Consider the following 18832-nt stretch of genomic DNA (forward strand, 5'->3'; position numbering starts at 1 on the left):
TCTGCTGTGGCCCAGCTGAAAATCGGAACTCTGGCAACACCTAAGAGCTAAAATATAAGGGTTTAGCTTGCTTTTAAAAAGTCAGTCTTGCTGAGGTATAATTTGCAAACAGTAGGAGGTACCCTTTTAAGTACAGTCCTGTGAGCTTCTGAAACCACTACAGCCAAGGTCCTTCTGCTACCCCGCCAAGTTCCCCCTCCCCTCTGCAGCCGGCCTCTCCCCTCACCTGTCTTTACCCACTTACCCGTTTTTTACTGCTGGAAGTATTTACATGCATCCAACAGTCCATCCCTTTTTGTGGCTGAATGGCATGCCCCGGTAGGGGTAGGGGTGTGCCACTCTCCACCCACTCGCCAGCTGAAGGGCACTAGAGCTGTTTCCAGTTTTTGTCCATCATAAACGATGTGACTGTAAACACTCACATACAGATGTTCAGATTGGCGCATGGTTTCATGATGAGGTTTTGTTTTTTGTAAGTGGCCGCCCTGTCACAGACCCATAAGACAGGATCGCACTGAAGGAGGGACTCAGTGAACACCCTCCATCCCTGTTCTTGTCTTCCCGCCCTGCCTCAGCAGCTTTCAATAACCATAGTGACGCTAAACTGCCCAAGAATATTTGCCGGGAATGTTTCTGGGGTGGAGTGGGAGAAGCTGAAGCCCGGTGCTCTGCAGGCGAGCCCCAGAGCAAGCCGGGCTGCGGCACATTCGCCGCTGGCAGAGTTGGATCTGGTCCCACGGGGGACGGTGCTGGCTCTGTGGGTGTGCACACTCAAGCAAAAACCTGCAGAGCCAGCCAATCGGGCCATTATTTGGTTCGTGTAACTTGTTAAAATCTCACGGAATGTACAGCATGCCATTGTTTTTGTAAGTCCCTTTCATGGCTTTGTTAGCTAGCTAATTCAGAGCAGACCAGCTTGCTGGAAGAAAAGACTTTCCTCAAAGACAGCTATTTAACCATGACCGTGGCTGCGGCCATCTTGAGCACAAAGGCGGAGCTGAAGTCATGCTGCACCACCCCCTGCCCAGGTCTCCCACAACCAGGGCACTGATTCTTGGTGCTGGAATTCGCATAATTACTCCTCTTTTAATCTGCTGGTGACCTAATGCAGCTCCAGCCAACGGCAGGAAAGGCCTTGCTGAGATCTGAGCCTTAGGCAGTCTATCGAGTCTATAAGAGCCTCTTGGAAAGAGCATTTGCGAAGTGTTAACCCCATAAAGCACTCATTTCTGGGCGGCTCTAGGCTCCTGAGCTGCTCAAGCCCCCTGGGCAGGAAGGGGGCATCGAGGGGTGCTGGTCCCCACTCTGGATAACGATTCTCATCCTGTCCCTTTCCTGGACCTGAAAAGGAGCTCAGAAACGGCAAACCATTTTATAAAGGCACACAAGTGGTTCCTGCAAGAACCCACTGGGGCGGACTACAATAGGAGGGATATTCATTCCCCAGGAAGCCAGCCAGGAACAAAGGCCGCGTCCTGTCTCACACCTCCCGACTGCAGGCCCCCGGAGAGCGGCTTCGTCCACAGCCCTGGACGGACACAGGCTGGCCTACATCTCGGCTAATGTGAAAGAACAGTCATTCCAGTCCCCCTTCTGCTTCAGCTACGTTTCCCCATTTATCTTTCTTAAGGACAACTTACTTCACAAAAAAAAAATCTGTAGTAAACATTTCTTCTAAAAGAAAAAGCACCCAGCTCTGCCCTAGTTAATCACCTCCTCCTCCAAAACACACACTTTTAAACCACTCCCAGAAAAGAGACTCTTCATTAAAACGACTAAGTGTTGTGTGTGAAGAAGCTAAAAGGGAATCAGAATGTTCAAGCCAAAAGGAAGATAGGTATAAAGGGGAAAGAGATAGGAAATAACACAAATTTATAAAATCTATGTGGGGTGGAGTGGGGGGAACTTCCTGAAGCTTAAAGAAGTAGCCCGGGAAGATGACGGAGGGAAAGGGGGAAACAGCGCCCAGAGGCTCGGGAAGGGTCACAGAGCAAAAGCAGGGCCACCATGATGGCCGCTGTCGGAGGGGGGGCCATCGCCAGTCTTCGGAGGTAATGTGGTGGGCGGGCAGTTACCTGTCGGATCCTAGGTTTTAATGTCTGAGACTCAACACGAAATGCCATTCTCGTTCCTCTCAATATGGCAATTTTATGACTGGCAGTGACAGAGTCATAAAAAAACCCTTCCCGTTTGCCAAAAACTTTCCCCTCGGCCTATCACAGGCAGAGAGGAGCCTAAAAAGATTAAACTAGTAGGGACATTGGCCCACCCCTGGCTTCTGCTTGTGGAAAAGATGGAACCTACAGAGACAAGGTGGTCAGTCTGAGGTCACGCCACTCCCCTACAGGGATTCTTGGGGGGAGGGGGTGGGGTCAACCTTGGGGTCAATACCAGAGACTATTGCCATTTATTCACATTTTAGTACAATAATTTAATCAAAATTTCATGGGGGTAAAAACGTGGCAAAAAAAAAAACAAATGGGGGGCACTGAGCAGGGAAAGCAGCCCAGGAGGTAAACTCTACCACACAATTTTGCCTAAAGCTATTTCCTCCACGTAAAAAAATAGGTTGGTTTTATCTAGGGTGAGGTATGCCAGGTACGCAGAGGAGAATTCCAGGCTGCACGCCACTGACCCAAGTCAGGAACAGCCCGGAGCGGGAAGGCAGAGCCGCTGCGGCGTTTCTGCTCTCCAGCCGGGCAGGGAGGGGTGGCTTCCTCCAGACGCAGCCAAAGAGAATCTATTACACCAGGTTACGGAGAGGGACCTCACGGTTATACAAAACAGTTACGGTCAGACTTTCCAGATGATCCCGTTTCAGTTGCTGTGAGGAAAACAATGTGGGGAGCGCAGAGGACTAGGAAAACAAGAAAAAATAGAAATAGGGGGAAAGGGAAAACAAACTCCCCTTTTAGAGTGACCAAACCAGTCTAATGGTCAGAATTAGAGAGAAACAGTGGAGAACGAGATCCCTACAGCACAGGCTATGTGGACCTGCCTTCATTTTCTTATCACATCCAATCACGGAATTCCCGGGGAGGGTCTAGGTGCCTTTGAGGCCTCAGCAGTGGAAGAGCCCGTGGCCCCTCTGCCTGCAGAGGTGAAAGAACCAGCAAACAGCCCTGGGGGCTGCCCAGCCTGTACAGTCCCCTCCATTCCACGCACAGAGGAGCTACTGGTAGCCTAGCAACCGAGGACGGATTCTTTCACACTGCATTATGTGCCTCAACACAAAGTGTGCAGCGTGCCAGGAGGACAGAGTGCAGGCTGGACAGGACGGGATTTGGGATTCATTCTCTGCCTTGCACTCTCCTGCCACGACCTGCAGCCCCTCCTCACCCAACTGGTTATGCTTCAGTGTCAAAGCCTCCTCTCCCCTAGACCCCAGGGGGGCGAGATGGACCCCGATTGCTCTCAAAGACATTCCTCCCTGTCTGGGCACTGGCAAAGCCAGGTGATGATGGGTAGCAAACCTGAAGACACATGGAGAGAAACCCGGGGCCGGAGTTCCCAACAGGATGAGAACAGCAGGAGGCTGGCCACACCTGGGTGCTTCCATTGCAGGGAAGGGACTTGGCGACCACCCATTGCTCTGAGGTCACGACGAGTCCCTAAAAATTTGGTCTCTTGACTTTTGTTCACTAGGCTGATGAATCTGACTCTGCCAGGGGCAGGGTCCTACATGATGCAACATATTTTACATAGAATCTCTACTTCTTTCCACACCCGAGAGGCATTGCTTGCACAAGGGGATTGTAGGGAGGAAACAGATCAAAGACAGGAAGGCCAAGCTGAATCCCACTTTATCCGAGACCCCCTTGCCTCGCTCCATCACTTTCAGCCCCCTGCAGGCATCAGGCTCCAGAGAGCATGGATTTACAGGGCTGGCACGGACTCCCGTCAGCCAGGTCGGAGAGGGCAACTGAGTCTGAGAAATGGTTCGGTGGGCTTGTGCCTGCCCAGGAAGATGGACACAGAGAGTCACTCGGACCTTGGGGTCAAAGGCCTCACATTCCCCCAACAAATCCCCAAGCCATCCCTCAAAACCAAGGGCAAACTCAAAAGGTAAGAAACCTGTAATGGATCCAGGAGAGAGACTTCATTTATCCAGCGTGATTCAGACCGAGGAGCAGAGGGCAGCCTTCAGAACACCTCAGCAAGGCCTTGAAAAGGAGGGTGCCTGGGAGCCACCAAGAGCCATTCCATCACACCCCGCTGCTGGGGGGCGGGAGAGCCCCGTGAGACAGAGGCTGCGGGCATGCCCGAGAGCTCCGTGGTCAACACGCCTCGAGTCACACAGACCGACATTCACGAGTGAGAGGCAAGAGCTTAGGTAACACTGAAACAGGTCGCTCTGGAAGTCCATGTTTAGCTTTAGAATTCATTGCTGGATTATCTTAAAAGGCTTGGACTTTTGTAAAAAAAAAATCTGAGTTATTGAAGTCAGGGGCTGTGCTTGCTGAGCACAGTGAGGGCGTCTGCCGTGGGAGACAGCCAATTTCTGAAGCGTGGCAGGGGGGACTTTATAGGGCTGCTGTGACATGCACACCGCATAATCCTAGGGTGCATTTCCCACACTGTGGTCCGGTCAAACCACAGTCCGTGGGAAGAGTGTCCCCTAACGTATTGCAGTGCGCAACCTGCCCACGAGCACACGTGAGGCTTCCAGGAGGGGCGCAGACGCAGCCCTGACAAAGCTCTGCCCACGTTCTGACGTGGGTCCCGCCGGTTTGGGGTTACGCATTGGCTATGCGGACACTGTAGCTCAGGCACAGCCTGGGTGTGAGAGAGAGGAAAAATAATCCTCTGCTCCACCTCAGCGAACTTTATGGTGGCTGCCTCAAGTGACCAAGGAGTCCTACTAGAGTTCCCTCCTGCACCTTCCATCCTCTGGTCTAACGGAAAGACAGGCCGACACCCTGGGGCAGGCACAGGCACCCGAACAGCACAGGCCTGCACACTCCAAAAATGGGAGGCTGCCCTTGGAACGATGATGCCGGTGGCTCCTCAGAGGTGAGCACCTGAGCCCTAACTCATGCTACGGTTCCGAAAAATTACCATCAGTCTTTGCATGCCCTGTGCTAGGCTTCCATAACCTCCCTTAAATGTTTCTGTTTCGCTTAACGTGGATGAAATGGGTTTCTGTGACTTATAACCAAACAATTCCTGACAGCTGCTAATTTCTTTGACAAAATTGTCCATCTTCTTCTTATTAAAATTTTAAAGATAACTTCAATTTTATAAGAACAAACTAATAATAGATGTAAACGAAGAAACTAGTGTGCCAAATTAGAATTCTCTGAACAGTTTTCAAAAATAAAGCACACACACACACCCGAGACCCAGTGTGGGGCGCAGGGGGCAGACGTGAGAAGCGTCTTTTCTCTCTGCTCAGGAGGAGATCAGTGCCGAAGCACTGGCCAGGCCGAAGCACTGAGCGCCAGCCCCGCTGCAAAGCGAGGCGCCACCACAGCTCCCGGTCCGGAGCGGCCACTCGGCAGGGGGGTGGCTGTTGAGGAGAAAAGAACACAGAAGCTCTCAGGGGGCCTTCGGTCCCACACCAAAGGCAAACTGAGGCCCACAGTTCCTCCTCTCTCATTCAAAAATCCAAAAACCTCTGAAAACTGGAATTTTTAAAATAACTCATTTGGTTGCCAAAGAAATCTGACCTCGTTTGCTGGCAAAACTTGACCTAACTACATAAAATCACTTGTCTCTTTGTCCCATTTGGGGTGAACATTCTTACATTTCATGGCTGAAATAGTGAGTCTGATTATAGGGTGTGGAACCTAAATCCCTTTGGGAATGTTTAATATACATATACATGTGCTATATTACATTTCCTTAAAAATTCTGAATTTTAAAGCACGTCTGGCCCTAGGCATTTCAGACACGGGGGAAGGCTGTCCACCTACACTGGTGTGGGGTTAAGGCTCTCTCAAAGTTTACTAAAGGCTGGAAACAGTCCAATCCCCTCCTGGTTGTTTCAGTTTGACCAGCCTCCTGTGCAAGTCGGACCACAGCATCGCCCGGCAACACTACGTTAAAAGTGGGAAGCCACAACACGGGCTCCTGATCACATGTGACATGCTGGTTTCTTACCTTCACATACTCCAGAGTGGGGTCCAGAAGATGCTGATCCCTAAAAAGAGAAAATACAGACATGAGAACTGGGAGCAATGCACGCTTGCACCAAGTGAAATGTACTACCCACCATTATTCACCCAAATCCAAAGTGAGCTGGGCCCCCCTCCCAGACAAGAATCAGGAAGTTAGGACGGACACAGAGTCCTTTCATGGAGGGTGGGGGGCGGGTAGGTGCCATGACGTGGACCTAGGAGCGCTGTACACTTCTCTGTCATACTCAGACTCCGAGTGTTAGACTATTTATGCCTGGTAATTCTAGATCTGCTCCAGCACAAAAACGAGCCACACAGCCTGAGCAAAGCGCTCTGAGGAGGACGGAGGTGGGGGCGAAGCAGGGCTGGGTGCCCAAATGCGCAGCATCGGACCAGGCAGCTGCGTTCCATCCAGTTTGACAGAAGTGAACAGAGGCTCAGGTCGACGAAGCGGTGGCCCGAGGTCACCCGGCACCCCGCAGAGTGAGAGCGAGGGGTCTCGTACCCAGTTCTGCTTTCCCTTTCTTAGGTCTGACTCGACTGCCCACCCGCCTCTGGCGCAAGCTGAGCAGCCAACCCTGATTTCCTCTGGTGCCCAGTTATTGTTTCTCTTCCCACCTCACGCCTGCTCGTGTCCAGCACACTAAAACGCTAGGATGGACCAGTTACAAGTAAACAGCAGCGGCCGCGCTGAGGATGCTGAGTTATTATAGAAAGCGGAAGAGGGCCGGACTAAGGCGAAGGAAAGGATGGCGAGACATGAGAGCTGATGCTGTCATGCTTCCTCGGGGGTGGCAAGGTGGCCCCCACAGAGGACATGAAAAGACAGCTGCCTTTAGGGATGTCGACTTTGAAAAAAATTAACTCCTTCCTGCACAGCCGTGATCATGTTGAAAGGACACAATGGCTCTGAAGCCTGTAGGACTACTCTTCTGAAGGGAGAGTCTTAGTGTTTCTACACAAAGAACTCGTCCACCTGAAGGCGGAGGGACACCCACAGCAGGCCTGGATGTCCCCCGGGGCACGGAGTGGCTGGGAGACTGCAGCTCTGCTCCCTTGAACTGGAGCAGCAAAGCCACAGCTCAGAGACACCACCAGCCTGTGGTGGAAGCAGATGGACTCCCAAGGCCATTCTTGGGCTGGCGTGACTGCACCCAGGGCACACCCGCAGAGGCAGGCCGGCACCCCACAGGCTCCTCTCTGCGCATGCAGGCTAGGTTCCGGAGTGAGTGCCTTTGCAGAGCCAAAAGGGCTGGGAAGAGCTTTGGCTCGAAGTCCCTGGGGGCCTTCCCTCAACGAGGAAGTCAGTCTTTCAGAGCCTCAACACCAGGCACACACTTTTCATCCCTTTATCAAGCCTCCTTTTTTGTTTTGTTTTTTAAATATCAGGCACTTTCTCCCAAAGCTGCTGAGTCTGTCTGCTGCGCCCGGCTCTCCCACCGCACTCTGGACGCCATGTCCGTGCCCGTGTCCTCAGGCTCTCCGGGCAGGTGACTGAAAACTTTGTCAGTGGAGCTTTGGCCCTGTTGATCCCTTCAAGTTCTTGAGCTTTTGGTTTTCTCCTGAATTAACATTTTAGGCTTAAGGGCTGTGCAGTCTTATGCTGATTATCTGGCCCAGTGAGTGATCATCTGCCTGGATCTTGACTCAATTCATTACAATATAAAAAGGAATCTACCCTGGCTGGTGTGGCTCAGTGGATCGAGCGTGGGCCTGTGAAGCAAAGAATCGGGTTCAATTCCCAGTCAGGGCACATGCCTGGGTTGCAGGTCAGTTCCCAGTGGGGGACACATGAGAGGCAACCACACATTGATATTTCTCTCTCTCCTTCCCTTCCCCTCCCTCTGAAAATAAATAAAATATTTTTTAAAAAAGGAATCTCACGTTATTATCATCACTGATCTCATCAGAAGTAGTTAAGTGTTAGACAGTGCGAAGCCAGTGGTGAAGGATACAAGTTGTCCGAAGTTCTAATTTTCACTTGAAAGCTTGAAGTTTTTCAGTGGCAGCTAACACTGTCAAATTTTTTTTTATTTCATTTCACTCATTTTGGGGGAAAACACCTGCCAAATAGCAAGACCATATAGTCATAATTTGCAATTTTAGCTCTCTTTTTAGGTGTTCAAATGCCATTCTCTTAGTAAATTCCTTTTAGAATTTCATCCAGGACCTGCTCTTCTCCCCAGATTTAGCTACAAACTCCTTTCCTTTCACACTGGAAAGCTAAGACGTTCCTCTCTCCCTTTCTCTAGAGATGTGCCTATAAATGCTACGTCCTCTCAGGGGAAACCCCTCAAATTCTCTGGGGAGAAGGTGGGATCACCACAAGGACCAGGCCAGGCACTGCTCATGGAGGAGGTGACCTCGAAGCCAGCCTGCGCTCCTCCCTGCACCCGACTCTCCCGCCCAGAGACCCCGCCACCCAGGAGCAGGTGCTCTCCCAACGCCCCTGCATCCTTGGGTGAACTCTCACGTCCCTGTTTGATCTCCCACCACACGCTCTGTCTCGGGAGAAGAGAAGGAAACCAAGGGCACTGGTTAGGCATAAACTGAAGTTCCCTCTGCCCCTGCCCTGGAGCGAACTTGGCTCAGGGGGCCCTGGTTATTGCGTCTGAGAGCAGCAGGAAACCCACAGGTTCCGAAGCTCTAGTCTGGATCCAAGGGTGCCCCAGTGGGTCCTCATACCCTCCTCCTCCTTTTTAGAGATGCAAGGGAGGGAATATAAGGAGCGTAAATGAAATTGAGTGTGTGTTACAAATCCAAAAGCTTTAAAAGTCGTTGTCCTGAACCAAATTAAAATTACATTTAAATGCAGAAGTGTTGTGTCTCCTTTCTCAGCCAGCCACCCGATCCCACTAACCGGGAAGACGAGAGCTAGAAAACACAGTAGGTGGCCCCGTGGCCCCAGCCTCCAATTTGAAACAGAATATCCAATTATTCATACAAGACTGTGCAGCAAACACTCCTTGAACCACAGATTTATATTCTCCAACAGAGATCACTGGAAAACAAACACAAGAACTTGGCAATATAAATAAAAAGGGTCTAAAGGAACTTTTTAAAGTGAGACCCCACCCACGAGAACCTGTGATGTTGTGCAGTCTCTATTCACAGTCGGGGGGGGGGGGGGGGGGGGGGGGCTGGCCAGTGCCCACGGGCCACGGCCTGCAGGGGGGCAGCGGGTGAAACTGGACTCCTGTCACTTCATCCTTTAGTTTATTAAGTTTTAAATAACATCACCGTGTTTACTCCAGTTAATCATTCTTTCCACTATCCCACTTAAAGTTTGTACCGAGGGATGTCTCGTTGGGAGTCACGGAAATGATATACTTATTATTTCGGTTTGTGTTTCATCTGTAACCAGGTTAATCATTTCCTCCCTCTTAAAAGGGCCCTTGATCTTTAAGTGTTCGCTGTTTTGAGCTAAGAGCTTCTCCCTCTTGGATACACAAGCAAAAACTTCACTAACAGAGATCTTTTCTAAGTGGTTGGAAATACAGATGGGGAAGGAAATACCCTGTGACTGTCTTAAAGAATGAATGTTCACTTCTTTAAATGCTCCAGAATAAAGCCATGGCTAACAGGTTGCCAAACAAATGTCCTGGTAGATACGCCACGAAAAGGAGTCACTGGCAGTAAAACGATTATTTCATCGAATGGAGGAGTGTGAGGAGCTGGATCCAACTATTTCAGATTGTGCAGAATCAACACGACCTCAAGTCCACGCGCACGAGGATCTCCCAGGGTTGGCACACGTGGCCCGGTGTTTGCGTGCCAGGTTCCCGCACTGCGTAGTATTCACATGTGGTTTCTCCCTCCACAAGGCAAGCTCCTGGAGTGCTGATGTGTCTAGTTCATGCCCCGTACCCTCCATAGTTTCCACATGCATCCCACAGACATTGTCGAGCATCTGCAACATGCCATGCACTAGGCCAGACGATGGAAACACAGGAATCCATGATGAATGTCCTGCTCTCAGACAGCCCACAGGCAAGTAGGGCAGACAGAGCAAAACATCCAAACAACTCAAGTTGGAGAGGATGTCAGGGAGAGAGGAACACCATGGAGAGGCTTTTCCGCAACACCTGGGCTTAGTTTTGAGGGCTGAGTAAGGACCTGTGGCAGTGGAGAAGCCGTGGGCTAGGGGTGATGAGAAATACCCAGGCAGCGAGAGAAGAATGTACAAACACTCGGGGGCTTGAGACAACACGGTACATTCCGGGGAACCACGAGTGTTCAGGAGCTAAGCCCACCTTAGCCCAGGCCACTGTCAGCCCTCACCTGAACCCTGAAACACCCTCCCAATTCCAGTCCAGCTCCACAGCCTTCACACGGCAGCCAGAGTGGTCCTTAGTTGGATCACGCCCTGCTCAAGATGCTCTAACTGCTCCCACCCACTCAGAAGAAAACCCTGACGTCCTCAGTGTGGACGTCTTGGACGCCCAGGCTGGTGTGAGCCCAGCCAGCTCTCCACCCTCACCGTGATGGCAGAATTCTGAAGCCACCACCCTCGCCACCAAGATTCCCATCCCCTGGTGAGTCAATCAAACACTAACCTAAAAACTGCTGTGAGGGGATTTCGCAGATGTAATTCAAGTCCCAAATCAGCTGACATTAAAATACGTCAGTCCTCTGAGTTGGACCTGACTTGAAGAGTGAGATCCGATAGAAGAAATCCTGTTGCTGGTGTGATGTTAGGAGAGGACCTGTGACAAGGCCCATGGAACTTTGAGCGGGCCCCGGCAGACAGCCAGAACACAGAGACCTCAGTCCTGCAACCGTGAGGAACTGAAGTACGCCAACAAGCCGAGTGAGCGAGCGTGGAGGCAGGCTCTTCCCCAGAGCCCCAGAAATAAAAGGGGGCATAACCATAGACACGGACGAGCATAGAAAGAGAATACTAGGGACATCTTTATGCCAAAAAATTTGAAAGCTTAGGAAAAATTAACAAATTTCCAGAAAGAGATATTAACCCTAAGACTAAGAAAGAAACAGTCAGCCCTGGCTGGTGTAGCTCAGTGGGTTGAGCACAGGCCTGCGAACCAGAGGATGGAGGTTCGGTTCCCAGTCAGGGCACATGCCTGGGTTGCAGGCCAGTTCCCTGCAGGCCAACTCCCAGCAGGGGACACACCAAAGGCAACCATACATTGATGTTTCTCTCCCTCTCTCCTTTCCCCTCTTAAAGATAAATAAATAAATAAAATCTTAAAAAAAAAAAAAAAGAAACAGCCAATTCTGAACAGTCCTATAACCATGAAATGGAATCAGCAGTTCAAGACCTTCCCACAGGCCTAGATGGTTTACTGTTTAGCAAGTTTGGAATTATTTGTTACTTGAAAATTCTATAAACTCTTTAAGAGGCTTGAAAAAGAAGATATAACACTGATATAAAAGTCAGACAAGGTCAATAAGAGAAAGGAAAAGTGTAAGCTAATCTTCCTCATGAACAGATATCAAAAATCCTAAGCAAAATACTGACAAACCAAATCCAAGAAAGTATAAAAATATATCATAACCAAATTTGGGCTGGCTTGAGAACACAGAATCAGCTTAACATGAGAGCATATATTGATATAATTTACCATATTAACAGATTAAAGGGAAACAGTCACGTTGAGCAAAAGTACAGGAAGAAAATACATTTAAAAAATCACCTTTTCATGATCTTTGCAGGGAAAAAGTTAATTCATCAAAAAATAGACTTTAGAAAAACAACTCCATAACCTGACAAAGGGCATCTTTGTCAAAACCCCAAAACTTTAGCATGCATCATTCTTAATGGGCAAGTATCAGAATCATTACTAAAACCAACCAACCAACCAATCAATCAGAAACAAGATGAGGGTGTCCACTCTCACTGCTCCTGGAGGTCCTATAGCCAGTAAGTTGAACAAGCACAATAAATAAAAGGCGTAAGAACTGGAAAAAGGAGAACAAAACTGTCACGATTCACAAAAGATGCCTGTTAACATGGAACCCTCACAGAATCTATACAGACCCGAGAAGGGAGCAGAGCAAGGCCCCTACATCAAAGCGGCATGCAAACATCTTCCACTTAAAATTTACTGATTGCAAGGACTAGACGGCTTATGTGCCTGAGATGGAGTCCTTGCTTTGTGGGTGTTATTGTCACAGGGGAAGGCATTCCTCAAACACTCACCTGGAGTATAAGGTGAAAAGACCAGGTGCACGGAGCAGTGGGGCTGCCGGTTCACCTGACATCATGGGGTCGGTGAGGAACAAGCACCGCAGCCTCAGCGTCTGCTGGCTCACCGGTCGCAACCGACCCATGCACCAGGGCGAGGCACACGATCAGGAAAGGGGCACCCAAGGACCGAAGAAAGTTTGCCCTCCACCTGCAACCTCGTGGCTGCCGCCGTCTTACAGGTAAATGTGGCCTCACCCTCCCTTCTCCAGCATGAAGCGCCAACATCATCTCAAACCCTCAGCTGAGGAGGGATGGAGGCAGAGGGGAAGGAAGAGACATCAACACGCTCCAGATTGACAAATAGTCTGTGTCCACCGGACAGCATTCCTTACTAGATTAACACATGGAACAGCCTAGCATCCTCATTTTATATTTTACTAGGTGACGTCCTCGGTCCTACGCCCTTGGGCATCTCACCAGCCTCGTCTCCTTCCCTTCACTCCAACACACCCAGACCACCTGGATTTCCCTGAGCAAGGAAGTGTGGCACCCCCATCATCTCCTCAGTCATTCCCACCCGCCATGACCGCTCCTTCCCCTGCCCCGCCTGCACAACTCACAGAATTAATGACATCTCCTCAGCACTTCTTTCTATGCATTATAAAACTTTATGATTACAAATAATTATGATTTAGTATGATAGGTGTACTCCTCTATCTCCCTCCCTCACTGGACAGTGAGCTGCCTGAGAACAGAGACCATATTTTATTTTATTCACTTTTGTATCCCCAGGTTATAGTTGCTCAATAAATGCTGATTTGGATGAGTGAATGAATGAATGAATGAATATGTGTGTATGTGTGTGTCCTCTGCACTGTGCAGAAGACCTAGACCCCAACCCTGCCCTTCTCCCACACTCCATGGGTTCACCAAGGGAAGAACAGCATTGTAGGAAGAGAGGGAAGGAGAGAGCAATGTTGTTCTTAGACCACTGGGATTCCTCATTAAGGAGAGAATTCAGCCACAGGCCTATGACAGAACCATGATGGCCGCAGACAGAACTCCCTCAGCAAGGGAACGTCCGAGTTGCCAGGACAGTGTGTCTCCTGGCACCATGGACTGAGATGCTGGCTGCTTCTGCTGGAAAACGGGTCTCTGTGGCCATGTTGGAAGTGCCAGGGAGGGGGTCAATCAGGGAGATGACCAGGGAACTGAGGGAGTTAAGCACAGGGCCACTGGCAGCTGTTTGTGGGAAGGTGAGAAGCGACAGGTGCTTAGACAGGGCTGGCCTGGTGAGTGGAGAGACGATGTCTCTTGGCAAAGTATCAGCTAGTGTGCGGTTGGTTGATGGACAGGTTCATTACAGACCCTGGGAATCACACTGAAGTCCCAATAAGAGGTATTTCTTGCTGTTGATGGGGGTATATTATGCATACAGCCTTTAATATACCCCAATGTATTTAGAAAGGGATGTACCTTTAAAAAGAGAATGCTAAGACCCTTCTAGATACACATTTAAGGAAATATACTTAGTTTCATCACTTTAGTAAATGAATGAGAAGAGATTCACTCTCTTGGACCTCGCCATGTGTTTATGGAGCTTTCCCCTAAAGCAGGCTTCACTGACAGTTGACAGCAGTAAGGCTGGTGTTCATTTTATATTCTCCCACCACTGCTAGCACAGGGCACTCCAAGTTCCTTCACTAATACAAAGAACCTCAGGGATAGTTCTTAACGGCTAAACCAGTGGATCTGTCCGAGAGCAGGGGAGTGGCCTGGACAGCAGCTCGCCGTTCTACCGCAGGGGAAGCATCTTCCATTTCTGGTGTCTAGAGCTAAAACAGTTCACCGGTGTGATCTGGGTGGCCAACTGTGACCACTTCCCTTGGGCTCATTATTAAACTGCAGTTAATGCTCCTAACATCACATTAGCTTTTCTGATGACCATAGCACACCGCTGACTCATTCTGAGGCTGCATCGACCCAAATTCTGGAATATTTTTCACATGTGGCTATTAAGCCAAACCGCATACTTTTCCTTTGTTTTAGGTTCTGGAGAAACTCTTTGTCTCTCCCTACAGCCTTTCCAGTTAGATTTGGTCTGTTGTTTCAAAACGCCAAGACCATTTTTGGATCTCCTATCTGTCATTTTGACCTATTAGTTATTCCTCCAAGATCCACGCCATCCACCAATGTGATCTGTATGTCAACCTTACTGCCCCAATGGTTGTTTCAATTGCCTAGGATGGGGCTGAGGACACGGAGTGCTTCATGCCACCCTCTAGCAGGAATCCTTCTCGCCCCAAGGAGATCACCAATGACTGACATTTGCAGACACACCTTCTCCACCTCTCTAACCTACCACTAAAGGAACCCAGGAAGGAAAGTTAATCTGTTACGACTTGCTGTTATTTTCTAAGGGTTTCTATTTCTGCCATTCTTTTACCAACTATTCAAAAAAAAAATCATTGTTCTAAGAAACTTTTTCCCCTGAATTTGATGTCAATCTTATCATTGTAGAGATTAATTGCATTTTCCAAGTTCCTTTTCTGAAAATTGAAACATCTTCCCTGAAGCTCTAGGTTATGCCAGCATTTCTCCAACATGGCAGCGCTGGGGGATGGTCTCAGCCTCAAGCTCTCGGTCTTCTTGGGCCTTCGCCTCCTGTGGAGGCGGTAGGGCCTCCTGCCATGCCCTCATTCTTGTCTTTCAACTCCACCCTCTCCAACTTCAGAAGTCATCAGCCTGACAAGAAGCAAGCCAAACAGAGGCTTAGCACTTCGGTTTCTCTCTTCTCTCACATCCCCACTCTCTTTGGTCTTATTGTTCCAAACAGAACTTCTGAAGGCCCTTTTTGTTGCCCTTAGCATTGTTTCCCAATCCGCTGCTCACTCTGCACTGTTTCTTCTACAACCAGTGCCAGCCCTGACTCGGACCCACTCACCCTCCGACGAGGCCCTTGGTCCCATGGCCTGACCATGGGACAGGACAGGACAGTGGAGAGGAAGTGGCGGCACAGAGAAGGCAGGCCCTGAGGGAGGGGTTATCTACAGAGTACAACCCGCAGTCACCTGGTCAAGGAGAAAAGGTCACCCGAGAGAGGTCAGAGGTCAAGAACAGCAGGATTCTTATTGAACTTAAGTGGAATGATACAAAGGCTGCACTGTGTATGGGAAGGTAGGTCAGTAGCAAAGAGGGAGAGAGCAGACGCTGCTGAGGTTGGGCAGTTCACAGCTGGCACCCCTTTCTCCTCGGGCCATGAATCCCCAGGACAGACCAAGTCCGGGTCCACCTTCCGACCTCCAGCACCCAGCACAAAGCCTGACGAACAGCAAGGGTCAGTGTCCTCATGAAGGGGCTTGTCTCTGTGGCCCTGACTCATCACAGTACCTGGGGGGGGTGGGTCCTGCACCCAAGTCAGTCTGGGCTGGGCACAGTCCTTCAGACGCACACGGAGACACACACACTTGGATGGTCACATACCTCTCCCTCCTTCAGACTGTGTCAAACATGTTGTTTTCTGGTGTCTTGGACTCTGTTTCCCCTTCAGAGCCTGAGGCCATGAGATCTTCTTTATCACATCCCTCGACCTGGGGACTCTTCCCACAGCTCAGAGGAGACGGTGGACCAGGGCACATCTCCCTCCCCAGCCGTCAAAGATCCCGGTTACTTCTAAAACTCCTGCCACTTTCACTTCAGCAGCGGATTCCTGCTCCTATGAGTCAGTTTCTACCTCATTTGAAAACACGGCAGTGCCTGATTAATGTGCTCATGACAGATATTAAAAGAATGGCAATGAAACCACCTCCTCAGGCAGATTCCCTGATCATGTTAAAACAGTGCCATTTAAATAGCCTCCATATGACACTATGGTGAGTCTGCACAGAAACCCAAGACTACTGACACCAAGTGGTACTGGCTGAAGAAAACCTGACGTGGTCACGGGTGGACCTGCGCTCAGCCGAATGTCAGTGGCAGCATGAGGCTTAAGCCACTTCTAAAATCTTCACTTGGCAGCAGCTCATCACGCTGAACAGAGTAAGAACGAGAAAAACTGTATCGAGGCCACTGTGTCTCTTGGCAGGCTCAGAGGGTCTGGCACCAGTGACTCATCGGGCTTCGGGCTGTCTGAGTCCAAACACAGCACTTTTGATAAAAGCAGATGCTTTGTTTGGCTGGTATCTGTTTGCCCTCCCTCCGCTCCCTCCGGTCCCATCCACTCCACCCCCAGCCATTCTCCATCCCCTTCGGAAGAAGTGTGTTTGTAAAGGTTTCTTCTCAGCTAATTCAAAGGCAGAATAAAAGCGCCACAGTTTTGAGGCAACGTGCTCAAGCCTCTAAGAGAGAAGATTTCACCCAGCTGAACAGAGGGAGCAACACACACCCCAGATCCTCCTGGGGCAGCCCCCCACTCCGAGGTGGCTGTTCACCAAAACCTCGGAAAAGCAGCCGTCGCCCCTCAGGCAAAAGCCCGAGTGCCAACCGCAGCTGTCCATGTTCCTCGTGTGTCCACATGTCCTTAGGAATGTGTGCGACCCATGAGGGGAGGGACCTCAGGAGCGTGATCACCGCGCTGCTGACGGGCACACGAGGAGGGCAGCCCTGGGGGTGTGTCTGCTTTAATTAAATCAAAACACTGTATAAAAAGAATCAAGTGTATGAAAAAATGTAGTTTGCTTTATTACATGCTTAAACGATTAGAACTTTTCTTATTGGATTTTTCTCATCTTAAAAAAAAAACCCAAAACTTTCTTTTGAACACCAACCTTTCGCAGCTCCTGCCTCATCTCTCTGCTCCCCACCAAACCGAAGACTCGGCCTCCTCTGCTGTCTCTCTGGGAAGGGAGCTCAGGATTCCTCCTGCTGGGCCCTGTGGTCCCTTCCCTTAGGCTTTACATAAATCTCTCCCTTGGTGACAGCATTTCATTTCCATGCAGACTCCTAACTTCACAACTTTTAACTCAGACCTCTCTCCAGAGCTTCAGGCTCCAGCTACCAGCCGGAGGTTGACACCTCCACTCAGACCTGCACTCAGCGCAAGCTCAGGACACTCGACACAGAAGTCTTGACTGTCCCCCATCTACTATCACCCCTCCCCCAAGAAAAAGCAACCAACCAAGCAAAGGAAGCCCTGCTCCTTTCTTAATCTTCCCCAGCCCAGTGAACAGCCCCGTACACCCGGCTGTCTGGGCCACGCTTAACTGTCTGTCTTCCTCGCCCCGCCACAGCCAGCCCCCAGGAGGTCAGCAGGCTCCACCTGCAAAACAGATCTTGAATCCACCCCCTTGCACCTCCTCCATCACCATCTGGAGCAACTACCACCTGCTCCCTACATTTTTGGGACCACCTTCTGCCCTCCCTCCAGGCCCTCTTCCCCCATCAATCACTTCTCCATTCCTGAAAACTAAGTCAGATCAGGCCCTTCCCTTACTTACAGCCCTTTAAATGTCTCCCTTTGCCCCAGGGAGAAAACCTAAACTCCGTACCAAGGTCTTGACCAGGCCTGTCCAATGGCAATATGATGTAATTTAAAATTTTCTAGCAATCCACTGAATACGTAAAATTAACTTAAATATTTTAACCTGCTACAAAAATATTATCATTTCAAGACATAGTAACAAAAATATTAATGAAGTATTTTAGAGTCTCTTTTAATATTAAATATTCAACTGATTCCTACCACAGAAGGGCCTTCCCTCCACCCAACCCACGAGCCTCTTGGATGTCAACTTCCTTGTACCAACCTCATTTTGCTATGTATTTGTTGTGTGTTTGTCTGCACGCCCCCTGCTCCAGGCCCTCCCTGCGGACGGGGCCCACATCTACTTCATCCCCATGGGCCCCTGGTACTCAGCACAACGCCTGACACAAAATCAGCTCTCCAAACACTCACTGGAGGATAAACAGTGAAGACACTGACATGAAGAACAAGAACGAGCAGGCGAGGTCTGGGCCGGTCCACTGAACATGGGCCCTGTTTTGTGCTGCAGCACTGTGGACACGGCTCTCTCAGAGCGGCGCAAGGCCGGTGCACCTGTAACCACGCCTGGTGGCCAAGACCCGCTGCTGCAGGGCCGCTCAGGGCAGACGCAGATGGAACTGCTGCCAGGCTCTGTCAACAGGTGGGAAACTTTCTCCCATGGGAGCTGCAGGCCTTGAACGTGCTCTCGGGTTACACACACACACACATGCGCGCGCGTGCTCGAGAGAGAGAGAGAGAGAGAGAGAGAGAGAGAGAGAGAGAGAAAGAGAGAGAGAGAGAGAAAGAGAGAAAGAGAGGATCAGGAGCCTCCAAGCTCCAGCGTTCCAGGAGGAAGTGGGGATGAAAACCAACCCCTGAGCCCTTTGACCATGCCAGGGTCTCCGCTAGGTGCCTTCACGTGGGATTGTATTTGACCTTACAGCTACCCTTTGAGGACATGGGGATTCAGAAAGGCAGCTATCCTTCTCTTATGCAAGGTCACAAAGCTACCAGTTCTGGTTGCTGGAATTGGCATCAACGTCCCTAGCAGCTTTCTCTGACAGCCATGGCCACATTGGTGTCCCAGCAAAGGCACCGGCGGCC

The 18832-nt window shown here is 50.1% G+C and overlaps 1 protein-coding gene across 2 annotated transcripts in view; it reads right to left on the bottom strand.

The window, feature by feature from the left end:
• The window catches only part of BCAR3 (BCAR3 adaptor protein, NSP family member), a 116895-nt gene that overhangs the window by 69944 nt on the left and 28119 nt on the right, over positions 1-18832 (bottom strand). For both annotated transcript variants that reach the window (XM_037045518.1, XM_037045517.1), the window contains exon 3: positions 6103-6142. In XM_037045518.1, coding sequence (XP_036901413.1) covers positions 6103-6142 — 40 coding nt within the window. The remainder of the gene's footprint in view (positions 1-6102; positions 6143-18832) is intronic.

The sequence above is a fragment of the Sturnira hondurensis genome, unplaced genomic scaffold (assembly GCF_014824575.4).
Source record: "Sturnira hondurensis isolate 20B ecotype Veracruz unplaced genomic scaffold, ASM1482457v3 Scaffold0004322, whole genome shotgun sequence".
NCBI classification, from domain to species: Eukaryota; Metazoa; Chordata; class Mammalia; order Chiroptera; family Phyllostomidae; genus Sturnira; species Sturnira hondurensis.